This window comes from Asterias amurensis, chromosome 17, assembly GCF_032118995.1.
Source record: "Asterias amurensis chromosome 17, ASM3211899v1".
In the NCBI taxonomy this organism is placed as follows: domain Eukaryota; kingdom Metazoa; phylum Echinodermata; class Asteroidea; order Forcipulatida; family Asteriidae; genus Asterias; species Asterias amurensis.
The window spans coordinates 12,876,109-12,888,921 of NC_092664.1; the positions used below are offsets into that span (position 1 = coordinate 12,876,109).

The 12,813-nt window shown below is 39.1% G+C and overlaps 1 protein-coding gene across 1 annotated transcript; it reads right to left on the bottom strand.

Moving 5' to 3' along the window:
* Positions 1 to 5,632: 5,632 nt before the first annotated feature.
* Positions 5,633 to 12,745, bottom strand: LOC139950180 (phospholipase ABHD3-like). Its single transcript, XM_071948817.1, has 9 exons — positions 12,560 to 12,745; positions 11,674 to 11,837; positions 10,372 to 10,490; positions 9,794 to 9,900; positions 9,594 to 9,706; positions 8,815 to 8,988; positions 8,211 to 8,259; positions 7,779 to 7,944; positions 5,633 to 6,772 (listed from the first exon to the last, which is right to left on the bottom strand). The coding sequence occupies exons 1-9, from the start codon at positions 12,671 to 12,673 to the stop codon at positions 6,585 to 6,587; spliced, it is 1,194 nt and encodes a 397-aa protein (XP_071804918.1). The 5' UTR covers positions 12,674 to 12,745; the 3' UTR covers positions 5,633 to 6,584.
* Between the last annotated feature and the right edge of the window lie 68 nt (positions 12,746 to 12,813).

Here is a 12,813-nt window from a genome sequence, read left to right on the forward strand (position 1 = left end):
CGACTAATGACGGTCGTTATCCACGACCTCAGCCGAAGTGATAGGTGGATGACCTCACTAAAATATTGCTCTACACTGCTACAGCTTCTCAATCATACACATTAACCACAGCTGAGGTGAAGTAATTGTTCTGAAGACGAAGTTAGGCAGTGCTACTGCTCTGCGATACAGAGCCTACAGTCTTCGAAATTCTGGTAAGACACGGTCTACTCTCCTGATTTAGTTGCGACATATGGTTGCGACAATCATATTCATAACAACATCCTCTGTCATGTCTGTACTACACATGCTACAGTACTGTGACAACTCCCTAGAACTGTGGTGAGGTTTGTTTACTCCTAGAACTACTTAGGTTTCGTCCGGACCGAAACCGAAATAGCTCTAGGAGTATACGTTTGTTCAGCTATCGTCGCAACAGCCGAACGAACCTCAGTCATAGTTCTAGCATGGAGGGTGAACCATGGAGGTAGAACTCTGCGACCATTGGTTTGGGCATGTTGCGTGTAATGATCAAACTCGCCTCCCTCCGCAGATTTATACTTAGTTGCTACGAATTCCCCATCCATTGTTGCAATTGCCGTTACCCACTATCCTCTGTGACCATCAACAGGTTGGAGGTTTACAAATATCCCAACTGTAGCCTCTTTATGGGATCTCCCGACCGTGGTGTGCGACGGATGACCAGAGGTTACAGGTATAGTTGCGATAATGTAACCCTCCTCCTCTCGGCCGTCGGGGGAGGGTTACGTTATTGCAGCTAGACCGACCAAATAAGTTTACCTTTTTTCATTTCTTGTTCATTAGTAATTATCAAAATGCCCGCACTGAAGATTTAATTTTTTTATTTTTATTTCAGAGAACTGGCCGGTTGAATGGATGAGACGAAACAGCAGGAGGACAGGACTTTCCTCAGAGAGCGATTCTTAAAGACTCTCCTTGCATTGTCCGGATGTAAAGTGACCTTTGACCTTCAGGAGCGGACATCTGTGGGAGCGACCTTCGGCACATCTGACGTGGACATTTTGCGGTTTCAAGTGTCGGACTTGGAGACACCGATCGGAGTACAGAGACAGGCGTTATTGAGATGCTCAGACATTCTTTCCTTTGAATGTGAGATGAGGAAACAGCCAGAAACATCTTCAAGAGATAACTCTTTGACTACGGAAGATGTTGGATGAATTTGAATGCTCTCGAAAATGACTCGTCCTTATTATTTTGAAAGTTTACTGGCCAAGTGGGTACGGCTGAATGCTTCTTCAACAGTGGCAAAACTATGCGGGGGGAGAAGTGTTGCATAAATGTTTTGTTCAACATGTGAAATAGGCCTCCTAATTATATCTTTGCCCCCTGTTTCCAAAAAATGAAGATGGTTACGCCTTTGTTTGTTCAAAACAGTGATAGTGGCGTGTTGTGGCCAAGAGTCCCAAGACATAAATGCCGGACTCAAGCTCTGATGGTTCAGTTCAGCAGAGTGCGGGTTCGAGTCCTGGTTGTGAGACTTGTGTCCTAGCAAGACACTGCTGCTGTGTCCTGGGATTTGAACTGCCTCTAGCTACCACAATCTCCATCTAGCAATCTCCATCTCGTATGCAAGACACACCCCTAGAATTGGGAAGGTCATGGGTTCGAATCCCACTCAAGTGATATGCCTGTGGTTGTTTGTCTACCCGGCCGTTCATGCAACAGTAACGGTGCAATTATAATATGCAACGGTCGTAGGTAGCGCGTGGACTCACACACACATACTGAGAGCGAGGGTGAGTGTACAGTCCCCGTAGCTACACCGCGCTGTAACTACACCGCGCTTAACATTTACCGTCTTGACTTCAAGACTAAGAGCTCGGGAAAGTACTGAGTATACACTGCTAACACACATCGGTGTATGGGTAAAACCAAAATATATATTCCACAAAGTATGGGATTGCAATCACAGCTATCGGAATGTTTGATGCACAATAAAGGAAATTCCCTTGTTGAGGAACAAACTTGAAAATTGTGTGTGTCTATAATTTTATTGATCGTTACTATCATGTCCAACTTATAAACATTGTCCGAGTTTTGTAGTTCTGAAAAAGCTATCTTTACTCATCAGAAACTTATTAGATGGCTCCATTTATCGCCAAATTCTGCGCTTACACTCACCATTCTTTGCTCACGGAATAAGCTAAGAATACCTAGTAGCAAATGGAAAATACACGCATACAAGTACAAATTCCCACCTGCGCCAACCTGAAATTTATTATGATTGGTGCAAGCGCAGAATTCCCTGCTTCCCTTTTAAATGCTGAATATTTGCTTCCAGTGACCAGAGTCATAAAATTGGGTCATGTACCTTACTAACCATTCAGTCTTTCTCAAAGCACGCCTCATGTAAAAAGCTTTTTCTCAACTTTTATCCCCGTTTTTTGTTTTACTGTCAATAGAGCCCCAAGCATCTAGATGTAGTTGGCATAGTGATGTGCTATTTTATTGATAGCTTTTGGAAGAAAAAAACCTTCCAAACTCTATTTGATCACTTGGAAAAACACAAATTTACAAATGCAGATATTTTTAAAATGGTTTTTAATACAAAACAATTCGTATAATCTCTCTTTTCCATATATATACATGTATATTCAATAAAAAAAACAATCTCTACACCAATTCCTTAACATTCAAATTTTAAAATTAAATCATGCATAGCAATGACATTCTTATCGGAATACAATAAACAAATTTAAAATAACCATAATTCCATGAACATACTAAAATTAATAAAAAGTAATCGGTATTTCAATTTGGTTTGAATTGGTTTATTTTGGCAATAAAGTTAGAGAGTATTATTTGTCTTGATCATTTTTGTTGACTGCCAAAATTGTTTATCAATTTTTACCATATACTGTAACAAAATTATCCTGCAGTCACACAACTTATACATTTCTTTGGGATCCTCGAGCAAAACACAATTTTCTTTTAAATTCTTGGCAATCAAAAAGCAGGGATGAGAAATGTAAGACCTTTATCCGAATTCAGACTTTTTTATGTTTGCTTTAAAGAAAAAAAAAATAGTTTTTTCAAAATGGATTTTATTACAAAACAATTTGAATTTAAATCTCTTTGTTTCCATATCTTTTATAAAAAGCAACTTATATACACCAATTCCAAGCTTAAAGACACTGGACACTACTAGTACTTGTCAAACACCAGTCTTCTCACTTAGTTTATCTCAACATTATGCAAACCTGTGAAAATTTGAGCTTAATTGATTGCTGAAGTTGGGAGAGAATAATGGAAGAAAAAACGCCCTGGTGTGCTTTCAGATGCTCGATTTCGAGGTCTCAAAATCAAATTCAAATATTTTAGTGAGAAATTACTTCTTTCTCAAAAACTATGTTACTTCAGAGGGAGCTGTTTCTCACAATGTTTTATACTATTTACAGCTCTCCATTACTCGTTACCAATGCTAATAATTGTTTTGAGTATTTACCAATAGTGTCCAGTGCCTTTAACTAGTTTGAAAGACAAACAAAACATTATGCATAGTAGTAACATCCGAATACAATAAGTAAGTTTTAATTAACCACAATTCCATTACATGCTGCATCAATAAAAAATAATTGGTATTGGTATTTTACATAAATTAAAGGAACACGTTGCCTTGGATCGGACGAGTTAGTCTATAAAAAAGCGTTTGTTATAATAAAATGCATATGGTTAGAAAGATAATTTAAAAGTAGAAAACAATGATCCACACAAGTTTGCCTCGAAATTGAGTGGTTTTCTTTTTACTGTGCGAACTAACAGGTTCGGCCATTTATGGGGGTCAAAAATTTGACTTCCATAAATGGCCGACCGTGTTAGTCGACGAGGTAAAAGGAAAACCGTGCAATTTCGAGGCATGTTTATGTGGATTATTGTATTCTACTTTTACAGCATCTTTCTACCCATATGCATATTATAACAAACGCTTTTCAACGCCCAACTCGACCGATCCAAGAATCGTAGATCTTTTTGGAAGACAATTTCCTTTTCTTTGTATTGCGATAGCAGAAACTTCATCAAATAGATGATGTCTTGTTTGAAAACAAAAATTAAAAACAGGTATAAATTCATTTATTTTCAACGTGACTTTGGCTTTTTTCTTCTCGATAAAAATATTTAAATATAAAATTTTATTTAATACTTGGAGAGCTCTAAGAAGCAATCCTCCTTGGAAGTAGTTTGGCTCGATGGTCAGAAACTATTAGTAAACCCTTCAGAGAACAGAGCGGCCGGAAAGGGCTTGTAAGAAATGGCCAATAGCAGCTGCAGACGGCTGCAAGATTTGACCTCAACCAAAAAGGTCAAAGTAAAATTTATGACGGGGGTCCAATTTCATGAGGGGCTTTGTACACGAAACATGGTAATTTAGCTGGTAAATTTTCTGGTAAGCATCATTTTGTTATGGTTAGCTCTTTTAAAATTGGGCCCTTAATTGACATTTTCCAATGTTTCTCATTTTTAAATAGAACCCATGTTTATAAAACAAAATCGAATTTCTGCTCTATCTCACTTTTGTTCTTAAAAAAATATAACAAATAAAACAGGACCCAACAATGTCAGAACGCATGATGATTACACAGAAATGAATGGTCTCTCGAGGGTTTAACAGTTTGACTTATTAAAGTGCTAATTAAAAGTGGTAATTAATTAATACTGGCTTGAGAGTCCTGAGAACATGTGCGCTTGTCATTCTCATCTAAAATTGCATTCTCCCATTTGTTCATAAAATGGTATTAACAAAATATAATATCCCTTACTAGACCTGGGGTGGATTTAACAAATGTAGTAAGCTTAAAATGTAGTCCTAACTTAGGACTAGTCCTAAGCAATGCTAAGAGATAGGACTGGCCCTAAGTTAGGACCAGTAACTCATCCTAACTTAGGACTGGTCCTACCTTAGCATTGCCTAGAACTAGTCCTAAGTTAGGACTACCTTTGTGAAATCCACCCCTGGAACTTAATCTTTGAGAGGGCAAGGCCATTTTCATTTTGCGAAGGGCACTTCCATTGGAAAATCTTTAAGTCTCTGGGGAACTTTTGAAGGGCACCAAGGCCAGAACCAGGGGCAACGGAGGCCATGACCTACGTGGCGTGCGTGTTATTCCAGGCCTGCCTTGCTTGTGGTTTATTAACATTTGTATGCCAGGCATGCAACTCTTTTTATTTTCAAAACAGTCTGAGTGCCCAGAAAACCGAAAAACACTTCTACGAAAGTTAAGTGTGATCAGCCATTTCCATTTTTTTTTTTGGCAAACATAAAGTTGCATGTCTGGTATGTGATGTTAACAATAAAAAGTTACATCCCATTTAAAGGAACACGTTGCCTTGGATCGGTCGAGTTGGTCTTTGAAAAGCGTTTGTAACCGTTTTTTATAAAATGCATATGGGTAGAAAGATGTTGTATAAGTAGAATACAATGATCCACACAAACATGCCTCGAAATTGCGTGGTTTTCCTTTTACCTTGTCGACTAACACGTCGGCCATTTATGGGGGTCAAAATTTTGACTCCCATAAATGGCCGACCATGTTAGTTCGCACAGTAGAAGGAAAACCACGCAATTTCGAGGCAAACTTGTGTGGGTTATTGTATTCTACTTTTTAAACATCTTTCCAACCATATGCATTTTACAAAAAACGGTTACAAACGCTTTTGTTTTGACCAACTCGTCCGATCCAAGGCAACGTGTTCCTTTAAGGAGATCCCTCTACCCCCCCCCCAACATCACCACTTACATGTACCCCTTATTCACCTCGACTATAATTCTATTAAATACACCACATGAACATGTACAGTATCATTATCTTACATGAACAACTGTCTAATATTTCACCATTATTTTTTTACTATTTCAAATTTTATAAGAAATTTCTCACCACACACATGATTATTACAGTATTGTCACACTCCCACAACATAAACTTATAAAGTACTGACACTATTATAAATATTAAATGACCCTTTTTAAAATAAAAATCATTCAATGAAAGACATAAGTAATTGATTGAAGTGGCTGATTTTGGAAAATAAATTTAGAATTTTTTTTAGCTTGTCTCGTATTTTTTTATTGACCGACTGCAAGAATTTGCTTTCATGGACTTAAATGCACTTTTGTACCCTACTGTGACAACGTCTTCAATGTGCAATCACTCAACTTATTACATTTGTATGTGATCCTCAAGCACGTTTGCTTATAAAAAATGGCAATATAAAGGCAGCGATGAGAAACTACAGACTTTCATCGCTAAGCCTGAACCGACATACTACCAGTAAACCATGCAGTCCCTTCTCTAACCAATCGCAATCTTGGTGGTCTACCCACTTAGTTGTTGTGTTTCATCGAATAAACACCTATTGCAGTTATACTCTCAAATCAAGCACTCGTTGTCTCTATTTCTACTGTTGTTCCAAGGTTAATATATATAGGATTATCTTCAACTTTCTCCTATAGACTAAAGTGATTTAATGTAAACACACCCATTGGAGGAAAGGATGTATTTCCGAGTTTTGAGGCGAAAGTCGGAAATCTTCAATAGAGCTTTCCCCAAATATGCTAATTTATGTTAATTTGTACTCATCAATACCTCTTTAATACCGTGCTGGAAGAAGCCGTGTATAAACTGGTCAAAGAGTCTGAGCATGTACCCGTTACCTTTCGGAAAAAATCCTTCTGTGAATCCAACATGGCCGCCGTATGAGGTCACCACAAGAGCAATGTTGCTTTGTTCTTTGGCGTCGTCCATCGGGATGGCTGCAGGAAATAAACACAAAACAAACAAAATTGGTGCAAATATTTTGTACATCTCTAGCCTCAACAATTTTTCTCAGGAAATTTGCCTACTAAAGGAGAATATTACATATTGTGCTCCAATTCCCCCCATATCGATTACAACGAGATTAAAATCAATTGTTAATATCAGAGCATATTGATCAAATGTTGAGCTGTTAAACCACATCCAACACCCAAACTGTTGCACTCTAATTATGGCGCTAAGCCTGAACCAACATATTATCAGTATCCGAATGCCAGCCTACAGGCTACCCAACCTGGTCTACTACAATGACTTCAACACTACACGCCCCCACCATTGCGCTGGAAGGCGCAAATTCAGGATGATGCCGACATTCCACTTCATGAGGCAGAACATTTTAGCTATAAATAGACCTGAATGGGTACGTTTTTCCAAGGAGACCAAGGGACACCCAGTCCTAAGCAGCTAAGGAAGGAGGGGAAACCATGCAGTCACCTCTCTTACCAAATGTAATCTCGGTGGTCTATTTGTAGAATAATAACAAATAATAACAAATTCTTATATAGCGCATTTCACAATAAACCGTATCAATGCGCTTTACATTAGTCCCTTGGTCATTGGGCTAATAAACATCCTTTTATTCTTTCTCAGCTCCCATTAGGGAGTATACAGCCCCGAGCTGCCGTGGCGCTCCGAAAGCTTTTCATTCACAATATCAACCTCTACCCTCGCAGGTACTCATTTATACCCCTGGGTGAAGAGAAGCAATTATAGTAAAGTATCTTCCTCAAGGACAAAAGTGTCACGACCGGGATTCGAACCAACACTCCGGTGACTTAGCACTAGAACTTGAATTCGATGCTCTTAACCAATCGGCCGCGACACTCTATACTCGACCGTAGAACACTGCTCAAGGTTGTCAGTGGTAGCTAAAGGCAGTTCAAATGCTATATTTTTAGCAGCAGGTAAATTAATTATTATTATAATTTATATGATTGTTCTTACTCTCCAGAGGGGCGAAGGGATCGTCACCGGCGCTGAGGCACAAAGTTGGTATCCCAATACGATGTACTTTATTATGTAGAGTGGCATCATTGTAGTAATGGTCCACGTCATTGTAACCAAACACCTTGGTTGTAAATCGCTCATCAAACTCCTTAATGGTCTGCGCCTAAAGAAGAAATTTGACAGGAATAAAAGGATATTAGTTTTGGTTTTACCCTTACACCAATGTTTTTTTGTGAGGTTTTTCACAAGTGGGCAGACACACAAGGCCTGAAGCCCATTTCAAGTTGTGGGCTACAATTCAACTATTTTTCCAGGAGCCGTAGCCACTTACTCCTGGGGGTGAAACAGGGTTGTGCAGTTATACAACAGATCACAACCCTCTGGGTCTGAGGTTAACATGATAACAAAACAAGAGATGTATGGACGTACCTGCATGGCATAGTCAGTGTCAATATGGCCTTCAAACATGTGAACATTCCTATGAAAGAAAGAAACAATGAAATAATATCAAAATCTGGGAGCTTTAAATTTACACTGGAGCGCCGGTGTTGGCTCTACCCTGTGTAGGTGCAGGGTGCAGGGGACAAGCACAAAATAATGAGAAGTAGAAGAAGAGTGTTATGCGTAGATTGCGAAAACTATGAGCTTAGATTCTGGAGATAAGTAGGGGCGAGAGCTTTTCTGAGTTTGAAAACAAGGAGGAGGACTTTGAATTTGACTCGCTTGTTAATGGGAAGCCAGTGAAGGGATTGAAGGACCGGTGTGATGTGTGTCACATATCCCACTTCTGACACCATGTTATACTTAACAGGACATGTGTGACTTGTGTGAGTGAGCTAACGCAAAGTGCGATGCTTATAGCTCACACACACAAGTGTCCTCCTAAAAATAACAATGTGTTCTTGGATTTTTGCTGAAATGATTAGATGAGCTGAAAAGATCTACTATGCATGAAGGACAGAGAGATTTGGGGACCTTTTCTCTCACAACATCATTAACCAAGGACACCACTCGAAAAAAAAGTAAGACTTACTTGGCTAACACTTGAGTTAGTTCTCGTGCCAAGAAGCGATTGAAGAGCATGAGGTTGACAGGAGTCTCGAGTGACTCGGTGGACTTCATGGTGTTCCAAGCAACAGACACTGTCATGGCTGCCTTCAATGGTGTCTCCTTGCCAACCTTAGCCAAGTAGTTAAACAAAATGATCCTGAAAAATAAGACAAGACATAATTGGTCCTAAGAATAAAGTAATAGATGGAAATTTGCCTCCGAGGATAAAGAACATTAATTTTGGTTTTTACCCATTCACCGATGTGCGTTAGCACTGTATACTCAGTACTTCCCAGAGTCCTGTGCAAAAATATCACAGGCATACTGTACATGTACCTTGGGTTGGATTCAAACCCACAACCTTTGTTTTTCTAGAGCAGTGTCTTACCAACTAGACCACAGAGATTGCCTGAATTCTGCACTTACAATCACCATTCTCAGCCTACTGCAAGCGCTGAATTTGTGCACTAGCTGTGTAAGCGAAGAATACACGGTAGCATTGAGTACGCGTGTGCACAAGCGAAAATTTCTTTCTAACCCATGAAATACATTTCATGTAAGCGAGAAATTCCCTGCATCTGTAAGCGCAAACTCTTTGCTTACGGTAAGCTGGGCCATGAAATCAGGGCTTGTACTAGTTTCTTTCTCAAACTTCTCCTACCCCCCCCCCCCCCCCCCCGCCCCCACCCTGCAAATCCAACCACTTTTCCCAATTTCTCCTCTGTCCGGTAGCCTGGATCTTCCTCTCATCATGTTACTTACCCTCCAATAGAGATGCCAACAGCTATGATGGGTGCCTCCGGATATAAACCATGGACATGTTTGATGACATACTCTAGGTCTTCAGTGTTGGCGGCACAATAGGTCCTCGGTGTCTAAAAGTACAACAGAAACACAAATTTTTAATAACAGAATTCGCAAAATGGCTAATTGACTGCACATCATGGACTAGTGTTTCTTACCTTGATGACAGCACCTCCTAAGCCTCTGTAGTTGAACACCACAGACCGGTAGCCATGTTTCATTAATGCTTTGTTCATGTTGAGGCAATAATGGCTTTTACTTGAACCTAGAAAAGAAGAACAAACCATCCAAAGAGAATTTAAGACAATGCTGTAAACAACAAAGGAAGGTCATCTTTGAGAAAAACAAATTGTTTTAAAGTCACGACTTACAGGGGCTGTGTCATCATGATCACATACTTTGAAATGCCATGTAGTTTTTTAGAAATGAGTAAAACAATTATGTGATCTTGCGAGTAAAAGACAAGTTATTTGAAAACGGTGCAAACTTAAGAATTTGTTCACTATTTTCTTATGACGCCGATGATTCATGTACAATGCTGGGGCACTTGTGGATACTTGAATAATGCACATGCACTTCAAAGATCAGGGGTAATGTAAGAAAATTGTAAATATTGGAAAACAAGTCAAAATAATTCTGCATTCACCGTTCAGGGTCAGTTAAGGAATGATTGACACGTAACTTTTTTCACAACATGAATGCCAAGACACTTCAAGGAAAGAACAAACTTATTTACCTGTTATTCCTGGCAGTACAAGAACAGTTGGTCGAGTAGACTGACTGTGTTTGACGTCATCGTTATTATCCATCCAGTCTATGATGATCTCGCCTCCATCAGATAGCTTCAACTTCTCACTTAAAAAGAAATAATAATAATAAATGTGAATACAAAAAATAATGTGAAAATAGAATCTGTTGCAAACAATTTACCAACCAAAGGACTGATGGTATTATGCAAACAATAGTTAAAGGCACTGAACACTCTTGGTAATGTTTACTCAAAATAATTTTTACCATAAAATTATTTGGTAACAAGCAATGGAGAGCTGTTGATGGTATAAAGCATTGTGAGAAACGGCTCCCTCTAAAGTAACAAAGTTTTCGAGAAAGAATAACATTTTAAATTTGATACCTCAGAATTAGATCTTGAGGTCCCCAAATCAAGCATCTGAAAGAACACAACTTCGTGTGATCCCTAAGGGTATTTATTCACAGGTTTGTTATATTGTGCACTGTTGAGATACACCAAGTGAGAAGACTGGTCTTTGACAATTACCAAAGGTGTCTATTGTCTTTAAATGGCCTCACGCTTTGCAAGGTAACAGCAGATACCAACTGCATCTCTGGTGAACAGTGGCTGCAGCATTTGCGAATGGACCCTTAGAAATCTGAGAAATTATTCATGCATGAAAAAAAAAACGTCAGCGAAATTGGACCATGCAACTTAAAGGCACTGTACACGTTTGGTAATTGTCAAAGACCAGTGTTCTCTATTGTTGTATCCCATCATAAGCAGAAAATAACAAGCCTGTGAAAACTTGGGCTCAATTGGTCATTGAAGTTGCGAGAAAATGATGAAAGAGAAAACACCCCACGAATTTGTGTGCTTTCAGATAGGAATAAAAGACTTCTAGCTAGAAGTCTTTTATTATTTTAGAGAGAAATTGTGTACCTTCCCTTTAAAATGGGGTCCTGTCAATGATCAAAGCAGGCCCGTCTACTGTACATAGAATCCATGAACTTCTTAGCTTAGGGCCTACTGTGGGCTCTGCAGAAAAATTTGCTACTGTGCAAGCGTATTTCAGTTTCACAGATAAGCAGAAAAATTAGGCGGCCATATTTTTTCGTCCCCTGTGGATTTGCATTGTGACATTGTTATTTATTTCTGTGCAGTTATCACCTGTTTGTGTGTTATCGGTTAGCAGCGCTATGAAATGGAAATTGTACACTAAGCACAAAAGCGGTCGCTTAGCATCTTTATGATATCAGGCCCTACTTTGATCATGACCACACGGGCCTTTTAGAGAGTATTCACTACCTTCGGTACTTAATGGACGTTAAGAACTTCATTAAGACTGGACCGATGGTCTGTAACTGATGGATGAAACACCAGAAGGTAGGTCTGAAGGGCTCCCTCAACATCGGAATGTGCCGTCCAACAAACTGCAGAAACTTCCCATCCTTACCGAAGATTTTAGGTTTCTGTAAAATCCAGAGAAGAGAAAGGGGAATTTGCCAATGCAATGCATTTTTTAAAGAAAGCGTTTAGAAGCAAGATTGTGTAGCAATAGTTAGCGAATTTCGGGGGAGGGTTTTGTTATAGCAACTAGCAGACTAGTTTTTCCAATGAGTAACGACAGACATTGTATCCAATGAAACGGAAAAGTTTCCGTATGGCGCCACCACTTTTTCATTCGATATGAAATAATATAGTATCTAATTTACCTCATTGAGATATCCCTTTTTGTAAAAATGAGGGAAAAAGTGGTGGCGCCATACGGAAAGTTATCCATTCTGATTCTCTGTAATTCTCTGGGGTTTTTCTCCCACATCTACAGCTGAAATTTCTTCATTGTTTTCTCTTCTCGTTTGGCTAAAAAAAAAGAGCGTTGAGAATCCAGATTGAGATACTGTTAAAAGTGTTTGCTCATGGTTGAACTTTGAAGGAAATTAATTAGATTAATTTAAAATGAAGGCCTTTTCTTAAACTTATTTAAAAGTTTCAATTTTTAACTCATTTGTTTGTACCACTACAGAAATAGGTAGGACGTCAGTCAGTGCCACTGACTGAACGGAGGAGTCCAACCTGGGCTAGTTCTAGGAGTATATCATAATAATATGGCATCGGGAACTACAGTTTGTCAACTTCCCACAATACAATTTGAAATAGTTTTAGGAGTAACAATTTGATATATTATTTTTACCTGCACCACTCTAAAGTAGTAATAAGTTGTGTAGATTCCCAGAACTCCTAACAGAGCCAAAGCATGGGTGTTTTCCAGGAAGAACTGCTTTACAGAGTTTACTGAGTCCGTCATGATGAACAAAAATAAACACCGGTGTTTATGAAGTTTGTTCGTTTCCTTGTTTGACCATCCGCCGAATGATTCGTTGGGGCGGCCGCTGGCTTGACGGCGAACGTTCGAGCGATATTCAACATTAAAATACCAAACAAGAA

Coding starts and splice junctions, on each gene's coding strand:
- LOC139950180 (XM_071948817.1), bottom strand. CDS start 12,673: ATGACGGACTCAGTAAACTCTGTAAAGCAGTTCTTCCTGGAAAACACC. Junction 9,707..9,793: donor TAGGAGGTGCTGTCATCAAG/GTAAGAAACACT, acceptor TTGTACTTTTAG/ACACCGAGGACCTATTGTGC. Junction 8,260..8,814: donor CTAACTCAAGTGTTAGCCAA/GTAAGTCTTACT, acceptor TTTCTTTCATAG/GAATGTTCACATGTTTGAAG.